Consider the following 24,805-nt stretch of genomic DNA (forward strand, 5'->3'; position numbering starts at 1 on the left):
GAGCTGCGGTCGGCGAAAGAAACACCGCGTCAAGCCGTTTCAGCCTGCAGCGGAGCACTGTGGTCTGACCCTGCAGGACCAACTGACTCTGCTCATAAAGTCAGAAAGCACAGGACCGGGACTCAATTTACGTTGTTTTCTGTCACAAATCCCTCTATTAGCCTACGTTACTTTCATTACACACCACCGTGTGTGTGCTCACTCAACGCTGCACAACACAACTGCATTTAGCGGTTGGCAGATGCTTTTTTCTAACCCTTGTCAGCATCGATTACGTCCTGTCCCTGCATCGATGCATTAATCTTCTAGTCTGCGCGATGCATCGATTAAATTATTAATTTCAACAGCCCTAGGCTCTACCTCCCATAGTACATTTAGAGACTGTAGGAACCACGAGCAGGCCTGATAACTGAAGGCTCTACCTCCCACAGTACATTTAGAGACTATAGGTACCACAAGCAGGCCTGATAACTGAAGGCTCTACCTCCCATAGTACATTTAGAGACTGTACCACAAGCAGGCCTGATAACTGAAGACTCTACCTCCTATAGTACATTTAGAGACCGTAGGTACCACGAGCAGGCCCGATAACTGAAAGCTCTACCTCCCATAGTACATTTAGAGACCGTAGGTACCATGAGCAGGCCTGATAACTGAAGGCTCTACCTCCCATAGTACATTTAGAGACAGTACCACGAGCAGACCTGATAAATGAAGGCTCTACCTCCCATAATACATTTAGAGACAGTACCATGAGCAGACCTGATAAATGAAGGCTCTACCTCCCATAGAACATTTAGAGACCGTACCACGAGCAGGCCTGATAACTGAAGGCTCTACCTCCCATAGTACATTTAGAGACTGTACCACGAGCAGGCCTGATAACTGAAGGCTCTACCTCCCATAATACATTTAGAGACCGTAGGTACCACGAACAGGTCTAATAACTGAAGGCTCTACCTCCCACAGTACATTTAGAGACTGTACCACGAGCAGGCCTGATAACTTAAGGCTCTACCTCCCATAGTACATTTAGAGACCGTAGGTACCACGAGCAGGTCTGATAACTGAAGGCTCTACCTCCTATAGTACATTTAGAGACTGTACCACGAGCAGGCCTGATAACTGAAGGCTCTACCTCCCATAGTACATTTAGAGACTGTACCACAAGCAGGCCTGATAACTGAAGACTCTACCTCCTATAGTACATTTAGAGACCGTAGGTACCACGAGCAGGCCTGATAACTGAAAGTTCTACCTCCCATAGTACATTTAGAGACCGTAGGTACCATGAGCAGGCCTGATAACTGAAGGCTCTACCTCCCATAGTACATTTAGAGACAGTACCATGAGCAGGCCTGATAACTGAAGGCTCTACCTCCCATAGTACATTTAGAGACAGTACCACGAGCAGGCCTGATAACTGAAGGCTCTACCTCCCATAGTACATTTAGAGACAGTACCATGAGCAGACCTGATAAATGAAGGCTCTACCTCCCATAATACATTTAGAGACAGTACCATGAGCAGACCTGATAAATGAAGGCTCTACCTCCCATAGAACATTTAGAGACCGTACCACGAGCAGGCCTGATAACTGAAGGCTCTACCTCCCATAGTACATTTAGAGACTGTACCACAAGCAGGCCTGATAACTGAAGATTCTACCTCCCATAATACATTTAGAGACCGTAGGTACCACGAACAGGTCTAATAACTGAAGGCTCTACCTCCCACAGTACATTTAGAGACTGTACCACGAGCAGGCCTGATAACTCAAGGCTCTACCTCCCATAGTACATTTAGAGACCGTAGGTACCACGAGCAGGTCTGATAACTGAAGGCTCTACCTCCCACAGTACATTTAGAGACTGTACCACGAGCAGGCCTGATAACTCAAGGCTCTACCTCCCATAATACATTTAGAGACCGTAGGTACCACGAGCAGGTCTGATAACTGAAGGCTCTACCTCCCATAGTACATTTAGAGACTGTACCACGAGCAGGCCTGATAACTGAAGGCTCTACCTCCCATAGTACATTTAGAGACTGTACCACGAGCAGGCCTGATAACTGAAGGCTCTACCTCACATAGTACATTTAGAGACTGTACCACGAGCAGGCCTGATAACTGAAGGCTCTACCTCCTATAGTACATTTAGAGACAGTACCACGAGCAGACCTGATAAATGAAGGCTCTACCTCCCATAGAACATTTAGAGACCGTACCACGAGCAGGCCTGATAACTGAAGGCTCTACCTCCCATAGTACATTTAGAGACTGTACCACAAGCAGGCCTGATAACTGAAGATTCTACCTCCCATAATACATTTAGAGACCGTAGGTACCACGAACAGGTCTAATAACTGAAGGCTCTACCTCCCACAGTACATTTAGAGACTGTACCACGAGCAGGCCTGATAACTCAAGGCTCTACCTCCCATAGTACATTTAGAGACCGTAGGTACCACGAGCAGGTCTGATAACTGAAGGCTCTACCTCCCATAGTACATTTAGAGACTGTACCACGAGCAGGCCTGATAACTGAAGGCTCTACCTCCCATAGTACATTTAGAGACTGTACCACGAGCAGGCCTGATAACTGAAGGCTCTACCTCCCATAGTACATTTAGAGACTGTACCACGAGCAGGTCTGATAACTGAAGGCTCTACCTCACATAGTACATTTAGAGACTGTACCACGAGCAGGCCTGATAACTGAAGGCTCTACCTCCCATAGTACATTTAGAGACTGTAGGTACCACGAGCAGGCCTGATAACTGAAGGCTCTACCTCCCATAGTACATTTAGAGACTGTTTTAAACTCTCAGGTGTGAAACTCTGAGGTGTGTCTCATTATTGCCCTCTGGAGGACTTTCCACATCTTAACATGTCCTTTGTGTCATCTCAGGTCATGTGACTGTTGGTTTAAAATATAAACCTATGACTGAGGGAGGTGGGTCATATCAATTTTAAGCCCCGCCCTGAGTGGTCAGAATGGATGAAACTGAAAGCATGATTTAATTACATAATCAATGTATTGAGTTATTATTGTATAATTTATGTTTTTTTATTTATTTATCATCCCTGCATGCTGATGAATGGTGATGTCACACAAAAAATACACAAAGTGTTTTTGCTTGGTCCTAAGCCATGTAAACATACACACACACACACACACACACACACACACACACACACACACACACACACACACACACACACACACACACACACACACAGGACCCATTAGTGGGATTAATTCTGTCTGAGAGGGTCACAGCTGATCTGACCTTTAGGCCCACGTTTAATCCTCCTCAGAAGGGTTAGAGTTCTGTGTGTGTGTGTGTGTGTGTGTGTGTGTGTGTAGAGGGGTTTTATTGACCATCTTTCTGTCACAGAGGAAGAGGAAGTGTTAGTTTCGGGATCAATATCTCCAAAATGAACATTGTTTTATTTCAGACCGCAGAGATCACTTTAATTAACTGTCATGAACTTCTTTAAAAAGTGCAGCAGCGATATCTGACTTCATTGGTGCAGCAAACAGTAAACAAAATATATTTTATATATTGAAATATGTATGTCATTAGGATGTGTTCTTCATATATTAACACAAACAGTAAATGATGAGAGCACATCACTGCTGATCCCCCCCCAGGATCATATGTCTGCTTCCCCCTCACAGAAACACACCCTGTGGTATCAGTGTTATCAATGGGGAGTGGTGCTGTGGGGGGGGGGGGGGGGGGGGGGGGGGGGGGGGCTACAGCAGTGTGCCGACCTGGGATTGGCTGCCGTACACTCTAATTGGATCAAGTAGGAACTTGCTTAGCTGGATGCTTTGTGCTCGGATCAGAGACAGGAAGAGGAGGAGAGGGAGGAGAACGCCCTGCTATCACTGACCGAGAGAGACAGAGGAGGGGTGAGGGGAGGAGACAGAGGAGGGGTGAGGGGAGGAAAAGGGGAGTATCCCATCCTCTGCTGCAGCCCCCCCTCCCTCTCTGTAAGTGTCTTTCTCTCTCGTTCTCCTTACTCATCTGTTTCTGCTGGCTGAGAGGAAGGGCACCTGCCGCTCCCTGATGATTCAGCGTTCAGCGAGTCGACTTCAGCAGACAGCATGTATCCGCAGTGCTCGGCCGTCCCGTCTTCGTCTCTCCAGCTGCTGCAGCTGCAGCCGGCCCGCCTCATGCTTCATCAAAGCTCAGGTGAGTGTGTGCTCATGTTCACTCTGCACTGTGTTCAACATTTCAAGAATCTTAGCCTCGGCTTCTGTTTCTGTCTGCAGCAAATGTGAGGCTTGTCTTTATAGACTGATTCTGGTGTTTCCTCTGAGAAAGCATGAATAAGGATCCCCTCTTCCTCGTGTGCAGACTGTCTTCAAAGCTCAGAGAGTGTTAACAACGTTGTAATCTCCTAAAGCTGACCATGGAACACAAACAGGAGCCGATGGGACGCAGACAGACGCTCTGTGATGCTCTGGGTTAGAACTCTTCATCCTCCAGCAGGACAGGATGACTGAGGGCACGGACGACTTCTCTGCAGGGCCGCCCCCCCCTCCTGCAGCGGCCTCCCCCACCAGCTCGACTGTCGACACCGGACGAGTCCCCGAGGAGAAACCAAAGGAGAAACAGGAAGAGGCAGAGGAAGAGGAGGCAGCTGGTCAGAGCGGGGAGGAGGCTGCAGAGGGAGACGCAGAGGCCGGTGCTGATGATGGCGAGCACATGGGGGCTGTGGGCATCATGGCGTTGGCGGGGAGCTGCTGTGTGTGCGTAGAGATGGAACAGATTAGAAACTGTGTGCACTCAGAGAAAATCTGCATCCTGCCCATCCTGGCCTGCCTGCTCAGCCTCGCTCTCTGCACCGCTGGACTCAAGTGGGTCTTTGTGGATAAGATCTTTGAGTACGAACCACCCACTCACCTCGACCCTAAACCCATCGGACAGGACCCTTTCATCATCTCAGCCGACCCCACACTGGGACTGACTGTGTCCGTCCCTCTCTCATCTCTTTCCCCCACCTCTCTAACCTCAGCCCCCCTGACTTCCACCTCCCTGAGCCCCTCCATCACAATGGAACGTCATGCACTCACACCGGGACATCCAGATGTTTTCCTGGAAGACAAATCCACAAGAGGGCCGAAGGTTCCTCCTGATCCCTCTGTGACCCTGAAGTACAACGCTGAACGTCCCAGCACCACCAAACAGACCCCCCACCCTCTGACAACACAGGAGACCAACGACATCATCCCAACAGTCTGTAAGTACCAGCACATTACCACACATGTTCACTGGGAGCTCTGGGAACACTGGGAGCTCTATGGTTAGTGTATATGAAGGTTAAAACACATAAAGATATATGAAGGTTAAGCATAAACTAAAGGTATATAAAGGTTAAGCATAAACTAAAGGTATATAAAGGTTAAGCATAAACTAAAGGTATATAAAGGTTAAGCATAAACTAAAGGTATATTAAGGTATATAAAGGTATATAAAAGTATGTAAAGGTATATTAAGGTATATTAAGGTATATAAAGGTATATAAAAGTATGTAAAGGTATATTAAGGTATATTAAGGTATATAAAGGTATATAAAAGTATATAAAGGTATATTAAGGTATATAAAGGTATATAAAGGTATATTAAGGTATATAAAAGTATATAAAAGTATATAAAGGTATATTAAGGTATATAAAGGTATATAAAGGTATATAAAGGTATATTAAGGTATATAAAGGTATATAAAAGTATATAAAGGTATATAAAGGTATATTAAGGTATATAAAGGTATATAAAAGTATATAAAGGTATATAAAGGTATATAAAAGTATATAAAGGTATATAAAGGTATATTAAGGTATATAAAGGTATATAAAAGTATATAAAGTATATAAAGGTATATTAAGGTATATAAAGGTATATAAAGGTATATAAAAGTATATAAAGGTATATAAAGGTATATAAAAGTATATAAAGGTATATAAAGGTATATTAAGGTATATAAAGGTATATAAAAGTATATAAAGGTATATAAAGGTATATAAAAGTATATAAAGGTATATAAAGGTATATTAAGGTATATAAAGGTATATAAAAGTATATAAAGTATATAAAGGTATATAAAGGTATATAAAGGTATATAAAGGTATATAAAAGTATATAAAGGTATATAAAGGTATATTAAGGTATATAAAGGTATATAAAAGTATATTAAGGTATATAAAGTATATAAAGGTATATAAAGGTATATAAAAGTATATAAAGGTATATAAAGGTATATTAATGTATATAAAGGTATATAAAGGTATATTCAGGTGTTGCATCTGCTCTGCGGGCTGGAACGTAAGTATCCTGTTTTTGGACTGGTTGTGGCTGCAGACATGTTGAGACTTGCAGAGAGCTGCAGAGCGGCTGTGACTAAGCTCTGAAATATTACACACAACAACGTTTGTGTTGAGACCTGAGGAACCTTCAGTCGGCCTCTTTAACTATTCATGCTCACATTGTACTGCAGTGATTTGGGCTCAGAACAGTAAGTGGACGTTTTTATGGTGTTATTCTGAATATATAATGAGGAAGGTCCCTAAAATGTGTGGAGGAACATTTCCAGTCATCTGAAACAGTGAAATCAATAAATGATGCAGGACACAGACTGAAACTCGAGGCTGTGGTACATGAAGACTTCCTGCTTTCTGCCCGTGCTCCATTTCAAGGTCAGAGTCGCTGGCGGCTAATTGATGCCCCCTCTATCCATCCGCCTCAAGAAAAGAAAACATCCCACTAATCAGTGTGTCTGCAGACCGCCATGACACGTCTGATGTAGTCACATCTCTGGGGTTTAGTCCAAGGAAGTAATTATCTCCAGTAGAGGGGGCAGTGTTGGTGCTGTTAACATGTACAATCAGCTGGTTAACACTCTGACTTCCTGCTGTTATAATTATCTCCAGTAGAGGGGGCAGTGTTGGTGCTGTTGACATGTACAATCAGCTGGTTAACACTCTGACTTCCTGCTGTTATAATTATCTCCAGTAGAGGGGGCAGTGTTGGTGCTGTTAACATGTACAATCAGCTGGTTAACACTCTGACTTCCTGCTGTTATAATTATCTCCAGTAGAGGGGGCAGTGTTGGTGCTGTTAACATGTACAATTAGCTGGTTAACACTCTGACTTCCTGCTGTTATAATTATCTCCAGTAGAGGGGGCAGTGTTGGTGCTGTTAACATGTACAATCAGCTGGTTAACACTCTGACTTCCTGCTGTTATAATTATCTCCAGTAGAGGGGGCAGTGTTGGTGCTGTTAACATGTACAATCAGCTGGTTAACACTCTGACTTCCTGCTGTTATAATTATCTCCAGTAGAGGGGGCAGTGTTGGTGCTGTTAACATGTACAATCAGCTGGTTAACACTCTGACTTCCTGCTGTTATAATTATCTCCAGTAGAGGGGGCAGTGTTGGTGCTGTTAACATGTACAATCAGCTGGTTAACACTCTGACTTCCTGCTGTTATAATTATCTCCAGTAGAGGGGGCAGTGTTGGTGCTGTTAACATGTACAATCAGCTGGTTAACACTCTGACTTCCTGCTGTTATAATTATCTCCAGTAGAGGGGGCAGTGTTGGTGCTGTTAACATGTACAATCAGCTGGTTAACACTCTGACTTCCTGCTGTTATAATTATCTCCAGTAGAGGGGGCAGTGTTGGTGCTGTTGACATGTACAATCAGCTGGTTAACACTCTGACTTCCTGCTGTTATAATTATCTCCAGTAGAGGGGGCAGTGTTGGTGCTGTTAACATGTACAATCAGCTGGTTAACACTCTGACTTCCTGCTGTTATAATTATCTCCAGTAGAGGGGGCAGTGTTGGTGCTGTTGACATGTACAATCAGCTGGTTAACACTCTGACTTCCTGCTGTTATAATTATCTCCAGTAGAGGGGGCAGTGTTGGTGCTGTTGACATGTACAATCAGCTGGTTAACACTCTGACTTCCTGCTGTTATAATTATCTCCAGTAGAGGGGGCAGTGTTGGTGCTGTTGACATGTACAATCAGCTGGTTAACACTCTCACTGAGTCTTACTTTAATTAAGGGAAACTGGGTTTTCCTTTTCTGTAAGTGAGGTCACTCAAACCTAAGAAAGAGGCGTAACTGAAGCTCTGAGTCTGTTACTATGGTAACTTAAGCTGTGAGTCTGTTACTATGGTAACTAAGTCTGTGAACCTAACCTGGTTGGGAGCAGGTTTTCTTCAATGAACCCTGGGTTTCTCTCCATCTCCTCTAAGCTGGAAACACGGTTTAATTTCCTGGAGATTCATCGTTTGTCTGAATAAATATACAGGTTGTTTTAATATTATCTGGGAGGAACACTTTAGGTCAATAAAATAAACTGTTTTGTAAAAAATGTTCTTTAGTCGAGGAGCCTCGAGATGAAGGGACTGCAGTGTTTCTCTGCAGGGAATAAGCATACATTTACATCTGGAGATGTTCATCTAATGAATGAACTAAACAGGATATAAGTAGAGGAAATGTGTGTGTGTGTGTGTGTGTGTGTGTGTGTATGATACCAGCATTATGTTGGGCCTAATGCACATTGAAATATCCACTCAATGATATTCTTTTATTTAATAGCCAAAAATATGATTAAACTAAGGTACTACCATTAGCCGAGTTTGTTCTTATATTACATTTTGAGCTGCTTTGAAGTCAGTTTTCTCCCGCTGCATTGAACCTAAATTAAATTACATTTCAGGTTCAACACATTTTCACCAGTTTTAACCTTTAATATTACAATTCTGATGAAATAACCTATTATTCTACAGTCAAACTAACGCGCTGACATGAGCACACCAGTTCTCTGTCCTTTACTTGTTTTAACTTAAAACCTCTTCATGTCCAGGTTCATATGTATAGATCAAGTGGGGAAAAGTATAAGGACTTGTAATTGTCACCTGTTGGCACGGTGAATCGTAGTATCGGGGCTATTTATCGTTGTGGTGCACGCGCTGAACACCAAGGGAACCTACTCAGAGTTGATTGAACTCAAATCAGTTGATCTGGAACCAGAAACTCAGAGTTTCCCACCTGAGGGTAAATCAACTGAGAGCTCAGGGTTAGACTTAGGGTTTGTTCAGCTGTGTTTCTGAAACAGACCCCAGGAAGTCAGGTCGAGGTCCACAGTGGTTTTAGCCTAGCTTTGCACAGTTAGCATTCTTTAGCTAAATGAAGAGCAGGGTGTTTGTGTAAATATCACACAGTGATCTATTACAGATAATTGTATTTTCGCTGAGGGCTGCTGCACGGTGATGTGTGCTTTCTTACACATCTTCAACATATTTGAAATGACTGTTGATTTCAGTGACAACCAAAGTGACTGCCATGATCAAATGAAATATCTCTTCATCTTTATTCTCTTCAAAACAAATTGAACAAGGCCAGAGGGACTAGAAACTGGCATTACCATTCCATCATAAGCTGAACCCTTTCTGCAGAGATACCAACACTGAGCAGACCAAACATCATGTTCACGTCTGTGACACCTTTAATTTTTTATAATGTATAAAAATGAGAGATGTGACAGAAGCACTGCACACATCTACTGCTCACCTGTTGTCTTGATCGAGGAGTCTTTCCATAAAAAAGGCACTCCTTAAAGTTGATTTACTCAACATTAGCTTGCGGTTTGCTTGCAGTGTAGACCAGGCTGGCTGGGCCTTTCAAACAGCCTCATTGTGTCAAAAACATGTATTTAAAGAAAACTGTGGGTCTGTACCATAAGAGGGAGAGAGAGCTCATACGGGAGAGTGAGGGAACGTGCCATTGCTCATAAAGATTGGCGGACAACAAACAAAAACTTCAATTGATCAGCTGTTTAAAGTGTGTGATCTCTGGGGACAGACTGATGCTGAACAAACTGCTCCAACATGTGTTCAGTCTCCTTCACTGCTCTGAGTATTATAAACGATAAACTGGTAATAGACACAAGTCTACATCTGAACTGTCAGTGTGAAGTTTGACCTCTGTGTCAAATGTTCTTAAATCTGGACAAATACTGAATAAAATATGCTTTGCTCAGCACATAGTATGACGTCCTCATAGAGAACGACTTCACTCAGCAACCACGATTCAAACTCAATAAACGGAGCCATCCTGACCCCCCCAGGCGCTGCTGCATGTCCCCCCCCCCCCACTCTCTTCTCATAGGGAAGTGAAATCACATGTGTCCTTCATTTCCTGGCTGTAAAAGTCAAAATAGCCCAACGTAGTAATCTAAATAATAAAATGAGACTAAACTTGCAGCTCCAACCCCTGATGTTTTATCGAATGAAAAATGTGCTGGTTTAAATATGAATGTTTTAAAGTATTTTATATATTTAGTCCAACTGGTTTTAAATTCAAATGAACCCAGTCTGACAGACAGTGAGTGTTTGAAAGACTTTTTCAACATGCTTTACATTGGTTTTCACATTTACTGTCCTAACTGTACACTCTGTACCTGTGCTGTTCTTGCTGCTGTAATAACCTTTCGTCCTCTGCAGCTGCCACCAGCACCACCACTAAAGCGAAGACCTCCAGTCATGTGACGCGCTGCAGCAACAGCCAGAGGAACTACTGCGTCAACGGAGGAGAGTGCTTCACCCTCGAAATCATGCCCGGCAGCACAAAGTTTCTCTGCAGGTACGACTCCCAAAAGGTTCTAACAGTGACTGTGATTCAAGAGCTCATCTGAATGAAGGTGTATTTACTGCTGGGATGGGTTATGTCCTCTTCATGTTCAATAAATAACACAGGTGAGTTAAGAGGTGATTTAAAGGAAGAGCTGCTCTGAAAGAAACAATATCTGCCCATATTGAAGCAAACAATACAATTATGATGAAATAAAGTTTGATTCAACCAGAAAATGTAGAAATGCGGGAGGGCAGTACATCTCAGTGATGTGAATTAGAGATGTTATTGTTAAGAAAGCTGCAGATAAAATGTTAATCCCAGCCTGTTACTGAGTTTATTCACTGCCAAATAATTTTCCATAATAGCCCTCAATCCCTGACCTTCAAGTCCAGCTCTCAAAAACATTGAACACTTTATTCACTGGGGTAAAATTATATTTCAGTACTGTAGCACTACTTTATAGAAACAATCAGAAAACAACCATACACATTTTAACATCAGCGTCAGCAGTGTACAGTGACAGAGGGGAAAGAGAGATTTATTCATCCATCCTTCCATTATCCAGCACTTATCCGGGCCAGGGTTGATTGTCAGCAGGCTAAGAAATGAGTCCAGACATCCTTCTGACCAGCAACATTTTCCAGCTTCTCCTGGAAGACCAAGGAGACTCTAGACCAAATCAGGGAGGGATTATATATAGGTCTACCCCAGGGCCTAGTATGAGTCCAACTATCTCAGAAATCCACCAAAGAATGGACAGAGGAGGATCCTGATCAGATACTGGACCACTTGTTGATGCTGCACTAAGCCATCTTTAGATGTCACAATCCATTTAAACTTTTTGAAATCGACCCCGACATACTTCAACTCCCTATCTATGACAGAAACGTACTCCCCGCCCAGAGAGAGCAAGGCTCTGGATACAATCAGAGAACCATGAATTTAGGCTTGAAGAGCTAAATCTCAATCTGGTGACTTCTTACTTGGCTGAAAACCACCCAAATGCCTGCTGGAGGTCTGGCCCAGCTTCATGTCACTAACAGATCCACACCATCTGTAAAAAGCACAGATGCCATTCTAAGGTTTCTAAACCAGATGTTCTTCCCAGTTGCACATTGAGATCTTATCCAGGAAAATCACAAAATCAGTGACAAGAGACCGGCACCCACCAGGAACTTGTTTTCCTTTATTCTAAGGATGAAGGAACAACACTTATTTGGCTATACAGGGACTGGATGGCTCAATGAAATTACCCTGATATTGCATATTGTCACAGTACCACCCAAAGGAATTAAGGGGCACTCCCTCGTTAGCTAAACTTTCCCTGATGGTTAAGTAGTGTGCTTTGCTGATAGTTGGAACACAACATCAGGTCCCCTTTTTAAAAATGACAATCACCTCCTCGGTCTTGCACTCCAAACTGTTCCAGACCTTCACACAACATTGAAGAGCCATGTCCGCCAAGGGTTATGGACAGGCAATTAAGTATTTTCAGGGAAAATCTGCTGCCTCTACCTTCTACCAGGCTTGCACTACTCCATTGCTCATCTCTGCTGTCCACAAGGTGCGGGCATCATTTTTTTGCTGTTTCCAGCTGGCCCAGAATCAGAAATACTTTATTAATCCCAGGGGGAAATTGGGTTGTTACAGTTGCTCGCAGGGTGTATGATTAAGGCTCGATATGGACAAACATTTTGACTGGCTTGGGGACAGATTGCACTGTTCGAGTCCACTACACTCAGCTGCCCCAGCACACAACAGCAAGCAGGATAGCACTGGCCACCAACATCCTCAGCATCTTCCTGCAGATGTTAAAGGACCTCAGCCTCCTCAGGAAGTAGAGGTGGCTCAGCCCTTTTTGTAGACGGCCTCTGTGTTCTTAGACCAGTCCAGTTTATTGTCCAAGTTCTCTCCTAAGTACTTGTTGTCCTCCACAATGTACACACTGACCCCCTGAATGGAAACAGATACAGTAGAAGAACACCAGAGGAGTCTGGAAGGACCTGAAAGCCGGTTAGGGACCAGGAGTGGGTGAATGACATGAACATTTTCTTCAACAGATTTGATCAGCCATCCAACCCCGCTACTACCCATTCCATCCTGCTGCAACCACACATTTTCTGATGTAACTTCCATAGATGAGTCCATACAAGGGGGCAGATGAGTGTTTCCCTGCCAGTATCAGTATTGTTGTCGTTTTGTATCCATTACCCTTTGTTTTCTTGTGTGTCTGTGCTCCACTGTCTATGTGTTTGTCCATGTAATTTCATTTGTTTCACCTGTCAGGACTGTTTATGTCTCTCCCTCTCTGCCCATCCACCAGGTGCTCGGCAGGATTCACTGGGCACCGATGTGAACAAGCTGTGCTTAAGAAAGTCTCAGACCCAAAACGTATGTTTACACACCTGTATTCAATCCCACATGTCATTACTGGTGTTTCACCCCCGTCACATTTTCTCATAGAACTGCAGGAGTAATTCATGTTACCTTCAAATGCAGAGAAAAATCTGCTGATATGTTCCAAACTGATCTAAGGAGCCCGTTTCATGGCTCTAAAGCGTTCAGATCTCATCTGCAGAGTAACTGAAACCTGCATGTACTCCAAATCCCATCAGACTCTATTTAGAGGTCATCCATAATTCTGCAAGGTTATCTATAGGTCATCCATAATGCTTCAAGGTCATCTAGAGGTCAACTATACTCTTCAGAGATCATCTGCAGGTCATCCATGATATTAAAAGGTCATCTGACGGTCATCCATAATTCTCCAAGGTCATCTGTGGGCCACCCATGATACTCCAAGGTCTTAAAAGTCCATAGTGTTCAGAGATCAAGTGAAGGTCATCCATGCTGTTAAAAAGTAATCTGAAGGTCATCTGTACGGTCCAGAACGTCAAACTTTAGTGGTTTTTCCAGAATTTTCTGGATCATCCTGCATCAGAACTTTTCAGATATTAAGACGAATGATTTCGTTGCCACATCAGTAGTTCTCATCAACATGGTGCAGAAGAGTCACTGGTTGATCAAATACAGATCTAACTTAGAGCTTTGTGGTCTTGGTGCTCTTGGTTGTTTCCATATTGGTCTATGTAATTAAATGGATGAGTCATGACTCCCTTTACATGTTATGCTGTTTATGTACATGCACATTTCAGTCTGCAGCTGAGACATTATTCAGAGGGGTTAATGTAGACCATTTCTTAGGAGACAATAGTTCAGTTATAATAAAGGTCTAAGACTATAACTCAGTCTTACACACTAAAACTGGACTCTTTGGTCCACCTGGTCCTTCCTGTTAACACCAGTGATGATGATGTGGGTTTTTAACGTCTCTTTCATGAACTAACTCTTTGTCTCTTCTCTGTTCTTTCTTTCTTGCTCAGGTGTCCAAATGAATTTACAGGTGATCGCTGCCAAAACTATGTAATGGCCAGCTTTTACAGTATGTTTACTTCCTCATCTAACCGTTCTGTGATTGGAGCATGCTCAGTTACTGTGCTTGTGCTGTTTGTGTACCTGTTCAATCGTTTCCTTAAGCCGGGCGTACACTGTAGGATATCAGGCTGGTTTAGACCCAATTTACGAGTTATACAACTCTTTTTTTAAATCGAGCTGAATTTCAGCCTCATCGCCCGGCGTCAGGTGTACAAGGTTCTTCACAATCCTTTCAAGGGTTTTTATTATTTAAAAAAAATCAATTAGTTGTTTAGGACTAGTGATGGGGTTATAATAATAATAATAATATATTTTATATTAAGGTGCCTTCCAAAGCACTCAAGGTCACTTTACAAAGCAGAGATAAAAACAACAAAGTAACAAAACATATATACATTTAACATTAAAAAGACAAATTTACAGAATATAAAATTAAAGTTCCAGAGGCCGGGGGCAGAGTGGCTAAAGGCTCAGGACCCCGTGGTGGACAGGTGGGCGGTTGGTGCAGTGAGTTGAATGGAGGAAGAACACATAAGAGTGCGGGTGGGTGTGTTCATGTGCAAAAGTTCAGAGAGGTACAGAGGAGCGAGGTTATGGATGGCCTTACAGTTGAGGAGCAGAATCTTTTAGTCGATGCAATATTTAACCGAAGCCAATGAAGCTGCTGAAGGAAATGAGTGATGTGATTATTCGAGGGGGTTCTGGGGGATTATGCAAGTGGGTTAGGGGTAGGGTTATGTAACCAGGGTGTTAATGATGATGGCAGTACTGTAGGGTGAGATAGGAGGTTGAAACGGAGGAGTGGTCAACAGTGAGAGAAAAACTGTCAGGTTTTGAAGTTGTGGATTTTTCTGCAAATGAGGAGAACATCGGTTTTGTCACTGTTTAATTTCAGTAAGTTGCAGGAGAAGCAGGATTTAATATCCTGTAGGCAGGAGGGGGAGGAGGTGGGTTTGGTGGATAGGTAGAGCTGGGTGTCATCCGCATAGCAATGGAACTGGATGCTATATTTTCACAGAAGATATGGCCAAGAGGAAGGAGATAGATAGAACAGAAGGGGGCCCAGGACAGAACCCTGAAGAACCGCTGTAATGACTGGAATTGGCTAGTATTTGAAGGTTTTGAGTTCAATGAACTGAGTGCAATCAGAGAGATATGATTGAAACCCAGTTCAAGGGTGTTTCAGTGATTCCAATGGAGGCTAGTCTGTCAAGGAGTATGTTATGAGAGATTATGTCAAAGTACACACTTTAGTGTGAGCTCTCAGGTCATCCCCGACAATCAGGACTTTCAATTTGAGCTCTTTAATCATGAGCTGTGGTCGTGTTTCATAAACGATTCAGTCATAAAGTAAGAGAGGTGACTACGACTTTTATACAATCATACAGAGTACGCCTGGTTAATTTGATTCATGCAGCCTGAAACTCTTCGGTTTCACTCCACATTGTGTGCCTGAATGCTGCATGTTTTACAAGTTAATTCAAATTCCATCACAAAGGACAAACATTAATAGTGATTTGCAAATTTACCCTTTTAAACCCAGAGATTTAGGGTCTTTACTGTCAGTATGCTTAAATATGTAAATCCTGTATCCACACAAAGACGTGAATTATATCTGTTTCATTAGAGCTCAGTGTAAACTGTTGTCAGTAGAACGTTAGGGTTATGTTATTTTTAACTAACAGTCTGACAGGCTGGGCAGGGATTTAAGTTTTGTCCGTTAATTGACTAGTTCTTCCTCATTAGGACAGATAAATATACAAATGTGAGAGAAATGTATTCCAAAAATATGAGAATTGCTGGTTCTCTGAAGAAGTTTAAAACTTGGTGTCAAAAACCTTTTTACATTGTGCAGCACGGAGAGAAGACATTACAATAGTTCTCTGAAGACAGTCAAGCTCATACTGCCTTTAAAGACCCTGACACACTTCTAGTCTGTATAATAGGATCTGATGGTCAATGGTGTCAAAAGCAGCACTAAGATCTAACAAGACGAGCACAGAGAGAAGTCCCCTGTCTGAAGCTAGCAGTAGGTCGTTTGTAACTTTAACTAATGCAGTCTCAGTGCTATGGTGGACTCTAAATCCTGACTGGAACTCCTCAAATAAACTGTTGTCATGGAGAAAGTCACACAGCTGATTAGCTACCACTTTCTCCAGAATCTTTGAGATAAAAGGAAGGTTGGATATAGGCCTGTAGTTAGCTAGAGTTCCTGAATCTAGAGTAGGCTTTTTAAGTAGAGGTTTGATTACCGCTACTTTAAATGTCTGTGGTACATAGCCTGCCAGTAAAGACATATTGATCATATCTAATATAGAGCTGCTAACAAAGGGAAAGACTTCTTTAAACAGCAAATAATTTAATTTTGTTCTGAAAGGTCGATTGGAGAAAAACAGTCAAGGTTAATATCAGGTCCTGGAACTGTTTCTGCCGTATCGGAGTTATAGGAGGTATCTGCACCAGGTAAGGGCAGGAGGTTACTAATTTTGTCTCTGATGTCTAGGAATACATGGCTCAATGGAGCCATGACTCTCTGTCAGCCTGGCTACAGTGTTGAGGTATCTACTTAAGATAAGATAAGAAAAGATCAACTTTCTTGATACCCCATTGGGCAACATTTTGTTGTTGCAGCAGCTCAAATAAACAAGACTTATGTTCAGACTTTCATCATTGAGACTGATATAAGAAGAATCTGGTTGATCTAGTACTTGCAAAAATAACTTCTTAAAGTTAAGTTTGATGGCCAATCTATGTTAATCTGAAGTCACTATGAGGGTAACAGTAAAAGTGAAGGTGTGTTTTTCAGACATCGCTGAGGAGAGGAGGGGTCAGTAACACCTCGACCTTTGGTCTTTAAGTTTATGTGGTAAAACTATCAGTTAAACCCAAAACAAAACTATGTAGCATATGAGTAAAAGTGATGTAATCATGCATCTCTTATCATGCTTTTACAGAATAGAAAAGGACATAATGTCACAGCACACACAACATTCAAAAGTTATTTCAGGCATCTTAAACTTTCTCACGAAAAGATGGTGTGTTTATAACTCATTAAGTATTAATTTCAGTTTCTAAGATCACTACAATGACTTTTTTTCTATATGATTCAAAGCTATAAGGGACACTTATAGATTACAACTTTTTTATTTTATTGTAGCTGTGGCACCCTGTGGTCGAGCTGGTCTCATATATGGAATATTTCATTAATTATATTAACTTATAAATGAAAGTCTGAAAATGTATCCTACTTTAATTCAATGTCCTGAATGTGTGCATGAAGAAATCACCCAAAGCTGCATGTCCACTTGTACAGAATTCATTGGCTACAAGAAACGTCAGTCATTAACACAGTCACGTGCAATTGGCTGAAATAGAACAGGGGGAGGCACCTCCTTTCCACTCCGGCCCTCATTGGCTGTAATAGGCTGGGAACAATGAAGGTCTTAATTAGCCAAATGCGGTGTACGTCAAATGTTCAGAGTGAGGCCAGCATTTTGAAGTAATGCAGTCAAAAAAATGCAGCAGGACCGTGCTTGTTGGATTATTATGATCAGGAGAACCAACAGCAAACATTTTTGATTGTTTGTCGTTGGTCTGACAGATGTGTAGATTGTAGCTGCTGTGGTGGTCTGACAGCTGTGTAGATTGTAGCTGCTGTGGTGGTCTGACAGCTGTGTAGATTGTAGCTGCTGTGGTGGTCTGACAGATGTGTAGATTGTAGCTGCTGTGGTGGTCTGACAGATGTGTAGATTATGGCAGCTGTGGTGGTCTGACAGATGTGTAGATTATGGCAGCTGTGGTGGTCTGACAGATGTGTAGATTATGGCAGCTGTGGTGGTCTGACAGATGTGTAGATTGTAGCTGCTGTGGTGGTCTGACAGATGTGTAGATTGTAGCTGATGTGGTAGTCTGACAGATCTGTAGATTGTAGCTGATGTGGTAGTCTGACAGATGTGTAGATTATGGCAGCTGTGGTGGTCTGACAGATGTGTAGATTATGGCAGCTGTGGTGGTCTGACAGATGTGTAGATTATGGCAGCTGTGGTGGTCTGACAGATGTGTAGATTGTAGCTGCTGTGGTGGTCTGACAGATCTGTAGATTGTAGCTGATGTGGTAGTCTGACAGATGTGTAGATTATGGCAGCTGTGGTGGTCTGACAGATGTGTAGATTGTAGCTGCTGTGGTGGTCCGACAAATGTGTAGATTATGGATGCTGTGGTGGTCTGACAGATGATCTGACCTGCACACACTGGGCCATCTTGTGTCTGCTGTATTGGACATGTATAATATGGTTATGAGGTCACATTAATGCAGACGTAATGATAATGGATAAAATCCTGACATAGAATGCATTTTTATTCCAAGTCTAGAACACAAACAGTTTAAGGATGTGGTTAAACTCAAATGTTGAAAATAAGAATATTGATCAATGACCGCTAAAAACGGCATTCAACCATCAGCAAGAGATGGTTGAATCAGGTTCAACTATGTAAAACGTTATTCAGGGACAGGCCTACATTTTAAAATAGACATTCAAATAATTTTATACAGACATCATCATTAATATAGAATCAGCTGTTTATCAATGAACGTCATCATTAATATAGAATCAGCTGTTTATTAATAAACATCATCATTAATATAGAATCAGCTGATTATTAATAAACGTCGTCATTAATACACAATCAGCTGTTAATCAGCTGTTTATTGGTGCATGTCATGCTGGCTGCTGTAATTGTCAAAGCTCTTCTTGTTTCTGGTTTTTATGTTCTGGTTAAGAATGGACTGTCCTCTTTTTCAGAAGCCGAGGAGCTGTATCAGAAACGTATTTTAACAATATCAGGAATCTGCATTGCTCTCCTAGTCGTTGGAATCATGTGTGTGGTTGCCTACTGCAAAACAAAGTAATTAATTAGTCATAAATCTATGTTAACATAATATTTCAAGTCATTCATTTCAATTTATTATGTTTTAATTTCATAGTTAAAGTCATGCATATCACATTTTATGTTTTTATTTCATAGTTAATATTTTTATTTCCTGTTTTCATTTCACATTTTTTAAGTTATTTTTATTTTGATATTTAAAGGTAGATCTCCTGATTTGATTACAGTTCCCAACAGTACCAACAGGTCACAGACCAAAGTTTAAAGATTAAAATATTTAGTTCACATTTGGAAAGCTGTATAAAGATGCTAATGAATATTTCATCAAACATTTAATTGAATCATTGACACAAAGTTTATTGGCTTTAGAAGACGTGGCTCTCAGCATGTGTTTACAATTAATTCATACTTTTGATTGATTTATCAACCTATTTTTGTTCTGTTGAAGTTCTGACCGTCAAACTTTATTTATGACCAAGCTTGATGACATAAGGTTTGAACGGTGTTTCAACATCTCGATTCAAAATGAGAAAATGTGTCCAACAGTCAATGCCAGTCAATAATAATCAGAAACCATTGGCTCCAATAACCCAGATAAAGTGTTAAAGTTCATCTAATAAAGGCCTGATGTAATTTTTGAAATAATTCAGAATAAAACATTAACTTATTGATAAGACACATAAAACAAGACGTCATCTGCATAATGTGATCAGAGACTCAGACCACCTCAAACTTCTGGTGGTACTGTCGGGTTACTGTAACTGCATTAGGAAGTAATTAGTTCTGACATCTGACTAATATGTTCTATCAAATTAGAATTACTACATTCAAGTCATAATGACATTACATGACACAGGGTTCATGTATATGCTGTCCTGCTTAGCCATTTGATGTTTTCACAAACAGGAAGCAGAGGAAGAAACTTCAGGACCGTCTGAGGCAGAGTCTGAGGACGAAGAAGAAGAAGCAGAAAAACACCAAAGCTGGTCCCAAACAGGCGAGCTCAGCCAGAGGACAACACATCACAAACATGCCTCTTCAAGATCTGCAGCCTGTCAGTGTACACTGTGACTCATTAGTTTCAATAAACCAGAGTAATCCTGCACGATCTGTATCCTCACATCAATCTCTTTGTGTTTTATTAAGCAATCTAACGGGACAAGCACGCAGCATGCAGCTGACAAGGACACGGAAACAACCTTCACAAGCAAGAATGCCTTTCCTGCTCATGAACACACAACGTTCACACACGTCTCCAGCCAAAGGTGAGGGACAAGTTTATATATGTTTATTTTACACCCCAGTAAATCAGCTTCAATTGATGAGTACTTTACCTGGCTCAGGTGAAGGGATGGACAGGTAACATGTTATGAATGATGATCATTGGTTGTCCTGAGGGGGTGGGGGGGGGGGGGGGGGTCCTTTAACCAAAAATTAAACTGAAATAACAGAAATCTTTAGCTGCTGTGAAACCTCATTGTAAAGTTATACCTGACCCCGTAATTCAGTATAAACAAAACATTTTAGAACAGGCTCCACTGAAGCTTCATAGATTTTCAATCTGTGATTATGACTTCAGATTCATTGTTTTAAATAATTATCAGTGGATTGAGTCTTTAAGATCAGCTCCTTCATAATGTACCACAAAGAGATCGGTATCGCCTTAAATGAACATTTTCATGTTTCTTATTTGAAGAAATCTATACAGGACCCCTGTTGCCTGTTATCCATCACACTGCTCAGGTGATGCAAAGACTAAGTATTCAATGCCTTACTTGCTGTAGACAAAATATTCTGTTAGTGAGGATAAACTTGATCCCTACTTTTTAAAGCTTGCAGCCCCTGTTTTAGTCAACTTATATTTTAACCCTTCTGTTTCATCTGGTACAGTCCCCCTATTTGGTGAATAGTCAAATGTTTATAAAGGTTCTGTCCTTCACAGTAGGATTTAATCAGCAAATAGACTTGTTGTGACCTACTAAGTAGATTGTTTGGCAGACTAAGTGTCTGCTCTCCATTATTTTAAACGTCACATTCTCATTGTGTCAAATGAGAAGCTTTTAGGTAGAGTGGGTAGGGTAACATTCCCCTGACTTTAGCATCATCTTGAGGATGAATACCAAGCCTATGGGACAATCTAAAATAATTTACTTGGAAAGACATTGTATTATTATGTGTGCTGTTAATGGCATTTCCCCTCCGGAGAAGTATCTACAAATTTTAAATGAATCAAAATTGAACGTCAGTGGCGTCACTCAAGGCTTGAAGTGTTTTACCACGCATGGAAAGACAGCCTGACCACCTACCAATCTAGGATGTCAGTCGCAAAAGCAGCCTACTATTCAAATTTGATTTCAAATAATAGGCATAATTCCAGACTATTTATAGGCTCTCACAGTGTGATCAGGCAGTCAGTGGCACTGACCTATCTGCACATGATTTATTATTGTTTTTTAATGACAGGGTTGATAACATCAGAGTCAGAATACCCCAGTCCTACAATGACAAAGCAGTGTGTTGCTGCTATGTCCATCTGTACAGGACAAGGCTTTTCTGATTTTGAACCAATTTCTTTGGCTTCTTTGACTAAGGTTGTAATGGTGGCACGATGTACAACCTGCTCACTTGATCCTCTGCCGTCTTGGGTTGTCAAAGAGCTTTGGCCTACATGAGGACCTTATGTTTTATCTATCTTAAACTCATCCCTCCTCACAGGAGTTTTTCCAGCTTGCTTCAAAACTGCTGTGGTAAAACCCTTACTAAAGAAGCCTAGCTTGAATGCAGACTCCCTGACAACTATGGACCTGTTTCAAACCTTGCTTTCTTGTCAAAAGTTTTTGAGAAAGTGGTCTCAAATCAGCTTCTAAATTATTTATCACTAAATAAGCTATTTGAGCCATTTCAGTCTGCTTTTCGGGTAAATCATTTGACAGAAACAGCACTTACAAAAGTGATGAATGATTTGCTACTATCTTTAGATTCAGACTCAATCAGTGTTTTATTGTTATTGGATCTTAGCGCTGCCTTCAATACGGTTGACCACTGGATTCTACTGGATAGGCTTGAGAACTATTTTGGCATCTCAGGACATTCTGGAGTGGTTAAGATCCTATTTGTCAGAAAGATCTCAATGTGTTTTATACGACAACATACTCTCTGAGCCCTGTGCTGTGAGGCACGGGGTTCCACAGGGGTCTGTACTGGGTCCATTGCTGTTCTCACTTTACCTATCCCCACTGGGTCAGATATTGCATTCTTTTGGGATTGCTTTTCATTGTTATGCTGATGATTTGCAGTTGTACATCAATCAATCAATCAATCAATTTTTATTTGTATAGCGTCAACTCATAACAAGTGTTATCTCGAGACACTTTACAAGAAGCAGGTAAAATACCTTACTCATTGTTATGTTACAAAAAGCAGGTAAAAGACCTTACTTATTGCTATGTTACAAAGATCCGGCCTATCCATCATGAGCACTTTAGCAAAGCAGTAAAAGTTACAGTGGTAAGAAAAAACTGCCTTATTAAAAGGCAGAAATCTTCGGCTGGATCCCCGGCTCATGACGAAACAGTCTTCACAGGCCAGGTCATGTTTTGGCAGGCCGCCAACTGACGATCTTGAGGAGCCTAGGAGAGGTCAAGAGCTCTCAGGAAAATAGGTGGTTAGTGACTGAGATTTATAGATAGATACATGCAGTAATATGATGTACTGTATATGCACAGAGAGAGAGAGAGAGAGAGAGAGAGAGAGAGAGAGAGGAGCTGGTCTACACCAGCATCAGCCCTAACTATAAGATTTATCAAAAAGGAAAGTTTTATATCCTAACCCATATCTTGATCAAAAAGAACTCCTAGATTCCTAACAGTGGTGCTAGATGCCAGGCTGATGTCACTAAGGACAGTCAAATCACTAGAAAAAGTCTCTCTGAGGTTCTTAGGGCCTAGCACAATAACTTCAGTCTTGTCTGAGTTAAGTAGCAAAACATTTCTGGTCATCCAGGTCCTAACGTCCTTAAGGCACGTTTCTAGCTGACATAACTGACTGGTACCATCGGGCTTCATTGATACATAAAGCTGAGTATCATCTGCATAACAATGAAACTGTATGTAGTGTTTCCTCATAATATTTCCCAGAGGAAGCATATATAATGTAAAGAGAATTGGTCCAAGCACTGAACCTTGTGGGACTCCATGGCAAACTTTAGTGTGCATAGAGGACTCATCATTAACATGTACAAACTGAGATCGGTCTGATAAGTAGGATTCAAACCAACTTAAAGCAGTCCCTGTAATTCCAAGTAAATGTTCTAGTCTGTATAATAGGATCTGATGGTCAATGGTGTCAAAAGCAGCACTAAGATCTAACAAGACGAGCACAGACAGAAGTCCCCTGTCTGAAGCTAGAAGTAGATCGTTTGTAACTCTAACTAGTGCAGTCTCAGTGCTATGGTGGACTCTAAATCCTGACTGGAACTCCTCAAATAAACTGTTGTCATGGAGAAAGTCACACAGCTGTTTAGCTACCACCTTCTCCAGGATCTTTGAGATAAAAGGAAGGTTGGATATAGGCCTGTAGTTAGCCAGAGTTCCTGAATCTAGAGTAGGTTTTTTAAGTAGAGGTTTGATTACCGCTACTTTAAATGACTGGGGTACATAGCCTGCCAGTAAAGACAAATTGATCATATCTAATATAGAGTTGCTAACTAAGGGAAAGACTTCCTTAAACAGCTTGGTTGGGATTGGGTCTAAAAGACAGGTTGACGGTTTTGACGCAGAAAAAATGGAATATAGATCTGAAAGGTCGATTGGAGAAAAACAGTCGAGACTAATATCTGGTCCTGGAACTGTCTCTGCTGTATCAGACGTATCTGCACCAGGTAAGGGCAGGAGGTTACCAATTTTGTCTCTGATGTCTAGAACTTTGTTGTTGAAAAAGCTCAGGAAATCATTACTGCTGAGGGCTAGAGGAATACAAGGCTCAATGGAGCCATGACTCTCTGTCAGCCTGGCTACAGTGCTGAAAAGGTATCTAGGATTTCCTTTGTTTTCCTCGATTAGAGAGGAGTAGTAGGCAGCTCGGGCGTGACGTAGAGCCTTCATATATCTTCTATGACTATCCTGCCAGAAAAAACGAGATCCTACCGTTTTGGTCGAGCGCCATATTCTTTCAAAATTCCCCGACGATTGTTTCAGAGTACGGGTTTCTGAGTTGAACCATGGAGCCACTCTCCGCCGCTTGACAACCTTCTGTTTCAGGGGAGCAATCGAATCCAGAGTAACTCTCAGCGAATCCACTGCACTATCAACAAACTGATCTAGCTGAGAGGGACTAAAACTATCATAAGAGTTTCCAACTGGGTTGAAACACGGTACTGAATCAAAAACAGCTGAAATAGCTTCCTTAAATCTAGCCACAGCACTATCCGACAAACTTCTAGAGAGCACACCTCTTCCAGGCAGAGATAATTGATAGAAGAGGATTTTCTAGGAAAACTGTAAGGTTATGGATTTCAATTCCATAAGCTAAAACAAGATCCAGGGTGTGGTTAAAACAATGAGTAGGTTTGTTTACACCCTGGGTGAAACCAATAGAGTCCAATAGTGACATGAAAGCTGTGCTCAGGCTATCATTATCAACATCCACATGGATATTGAAGTCACCTACAACAATTATTCTATCACTGCTAAGGACTAAGTCTGATAAAAATTCTGCAAATTCAGATAGAAACTCAGAATATGGGCCAGGAGGGCGGTAAACTACAACAACTAGAACTGGCTGAAAGGTTCTTGAGACTGGATGTGAAAAACTAAGAACAAG

The 24,805-nt window shown here is 41.6% G+C and overlaps 1 protein-coding gene across 6 annotated transcripts in view; it reads left to right on the forward strand.

The window, feature by feature from the left end:
* Positions 1 to 4,065: 4,065 nt before the first annotated feature.
* Positions 4,066 to 24,805, forward strand: part of nrg1 (neuregulin 1) — a 30,490-nt gene continuing 9,750 nt past the window's right edge. For 2 of the 6 annotated variants that reach the window (XM_061034620.1, XM_061034623.1), the window contains exons 1-6: positions 4,290 to 5,257; positions 10,534 to 10,672; positions 14,047 to 14,105; positions 18,901 to 19,003; positions 19,892 to 20,039; positions 20,132 to 20,250. In XM_061034620.1, the coding sequence (XP_060890603.1) occupies positions 4,513 to 5,257; positions 10,534 to 10,672; positions 14,047 to 14,105; positions 18,901 to 19,003; positions 19,892 to 20,039; positions 20,132 to 20,250 (1,313 nt within the window). In that variant the 5' untranslated portion in view covers positions 4,290 to 4,512. Of the gene's footprint in view, positions 4,207 to 4,289; positions 5,258 to 10,533; positions 10,673 to 12,986; positions 13,055 to 14,046; positions 14,106 to 18,900; positions 19,004 to 19,891; positions 20,040 to 20,131; positions 20,251 to 24,805 lie in introns of those variants that run through there. The other 4 variants (XM_061034618.1, XM_061034619.1, XM_061034621.1 and 1 more) reach the window with 4 other exon arrangements.

Source organism: Labrus mixtus, unplaced genomic scaffold, assembly GCF_963584025.1.
Source record: "Labrus mixtus unplaced genomic scaffold, fLabMix1.1 SCAFFOLD_61, whole genome shotgun sequence".
NCBI lineage: Eukaryota > Metazoa > Chordata > Actinopteri > Labriformes > Labridae > Labrus > Labrus mixtus.